The following is a 1,329-nucleotide window of genomic DNA, read 5'->3' on the forward strand; positions in this document are numbered from 1 at the left end:
CCCTTGCACTAATTGTTTCCATGTGTCTTTGGTTTTCTTCATTCTTCTTGGCTCTGGATGAGAAGAGACCCATCGTTGCATCTAGATGGCCGCTTGCAAGCTTTTAAGACCCCAGTCACTGCTCACCACCGTAGGGTGTAGAACAATGTTTTGTGTAGTATGTTACGCCAATTGAGCTTGATGTCCCCTGTGACTATGGTCCTAAGCCAGTGTGGGCCTTCTTGGTCGCCATGTTTTACAGATGAGGAAACTGAGGCTGGGCTGGTCCATGGTGGTTGCAACACTGTAGCCTCTCTCCCTGCAGGTGCTCAGTACTGGGTATACGATGGGGAGAAGCCAGTCCTGGGCCCCGCACCCCTCTCCGAGCTGGGCCTGCTGGGTTCCCCAGTTCACGCTGCCTTGGTCTGGGGCCCCAAGAAGAATAAGGTCTACTTTTTCCGGGATGGCGACTATTGGCGTTTCCACCCCAGCAACAGCCGCGTGGACAGCCCCGTGCCCCGCCGGGCCACCGACTGGCGCGGGGTGCCCCTGGAGATTGACGCAGCCTTCCAGGACGCTGATGGTGTGTGGGGTGGGTGGCTGGCGGGAGTGGGTGGCAGCCAGCCATGGACGGAGCCTTCTACCTGCCCCAGGAGGTCTTCCTTTCAGGTCCCTGTGCCCACACCATCCCTCACCCCACCGGGCTCCCCCCTGGCCTGCAGATGAAGAGACTGAGGGTCAGAGAGGTGCCAGGCTTGCCTTGCCCTGCAGTCATAAAGGTAAAATAGTTACCACACTGGGTGGGCGATGCCCCAGCCCACAGAGCTTCTTCTCACACGTGAGGTCTCTGGCAGGGGTCAGCACAATTCTCTAAGGTAAGACATGTGATTGGCCCAGTGTCCAGGAGCGCAAAGAGGTCGGGTAGTGCAGTCCATAACCAGGGCCACCTGAGGGGAAGCCAGACCCCTGCCTGGCAGTCCTTGCCCCCGACCACTCTGCCCCCGGCCTCCTGTGAACAGAAAGGACAACAGCCAGGCTGGGATCTCTGCCCAGCACTCGGCCCACTCTTGGCCTCTGTCCTCCCACGTTGGGGTTCACTGGGGAGCCATCCTGGGTAGCCTCAGGCTGTTGCTCCTGGACTCCCCACTGTCTGTAGCCAGAAGGAGCTCTGGTGGCATAGTGGTTAAAGATTCAGCTGCTAACCAGAAGGTTGGTGGTTCAAACCTACCAGCTGCTCTGCGAGAGAAAGACGAGGCAGTCAGCTTCCATAAAGATTGACAGCCTTGGAGACCCTGTGGGGCAGTTCCACTCTGTCCTCTAGGGGCGCTGTGGTCAGAATCGACTCCACGG

The 1,329-nt window shown here is 58.5% G+C and overlaps 1 protein-coding gene across 1 annotated transcript in view; it reads left to right on the forward strand.

The window, feature by feature from the left end:
* MMP11 (matrix metallopeptidase 11) overlaps nucleotides 1–1,329 on the forward strand; it is an 8,790-nt gene that overhangs the window by 4,038 nt on the left and 3,423 nt on the right. The window contains exon 7 of the mRNA XM_042783422.1: nucleotides 305–588. Within this exon, the coding sequence (XP_042639356.1) occupies nucleotides 305–588 (284 nt within the window). The remainder of the gene's footprint in view (nucleotides 1–304; nucleotides 589–1,329) is intronic.

Source organism: Orycteropus afer, unplaced genomic scaffold (assembly GCF_000298275.1).
Source record: "Orycteropus afer afer isolate SDZICR_OR568_19922 unplaced genomic scaffold, OryAfe1.0 scaffold01129, whole genome shotgun sequence".
Taxonomy (NCBI): domain Eukaryota; kingdom Metazoa; phylum Chordata; class Mammalia; order Tubulidentata; family Orycteropodidae; genus Orycteropus; species Orycteropus afer.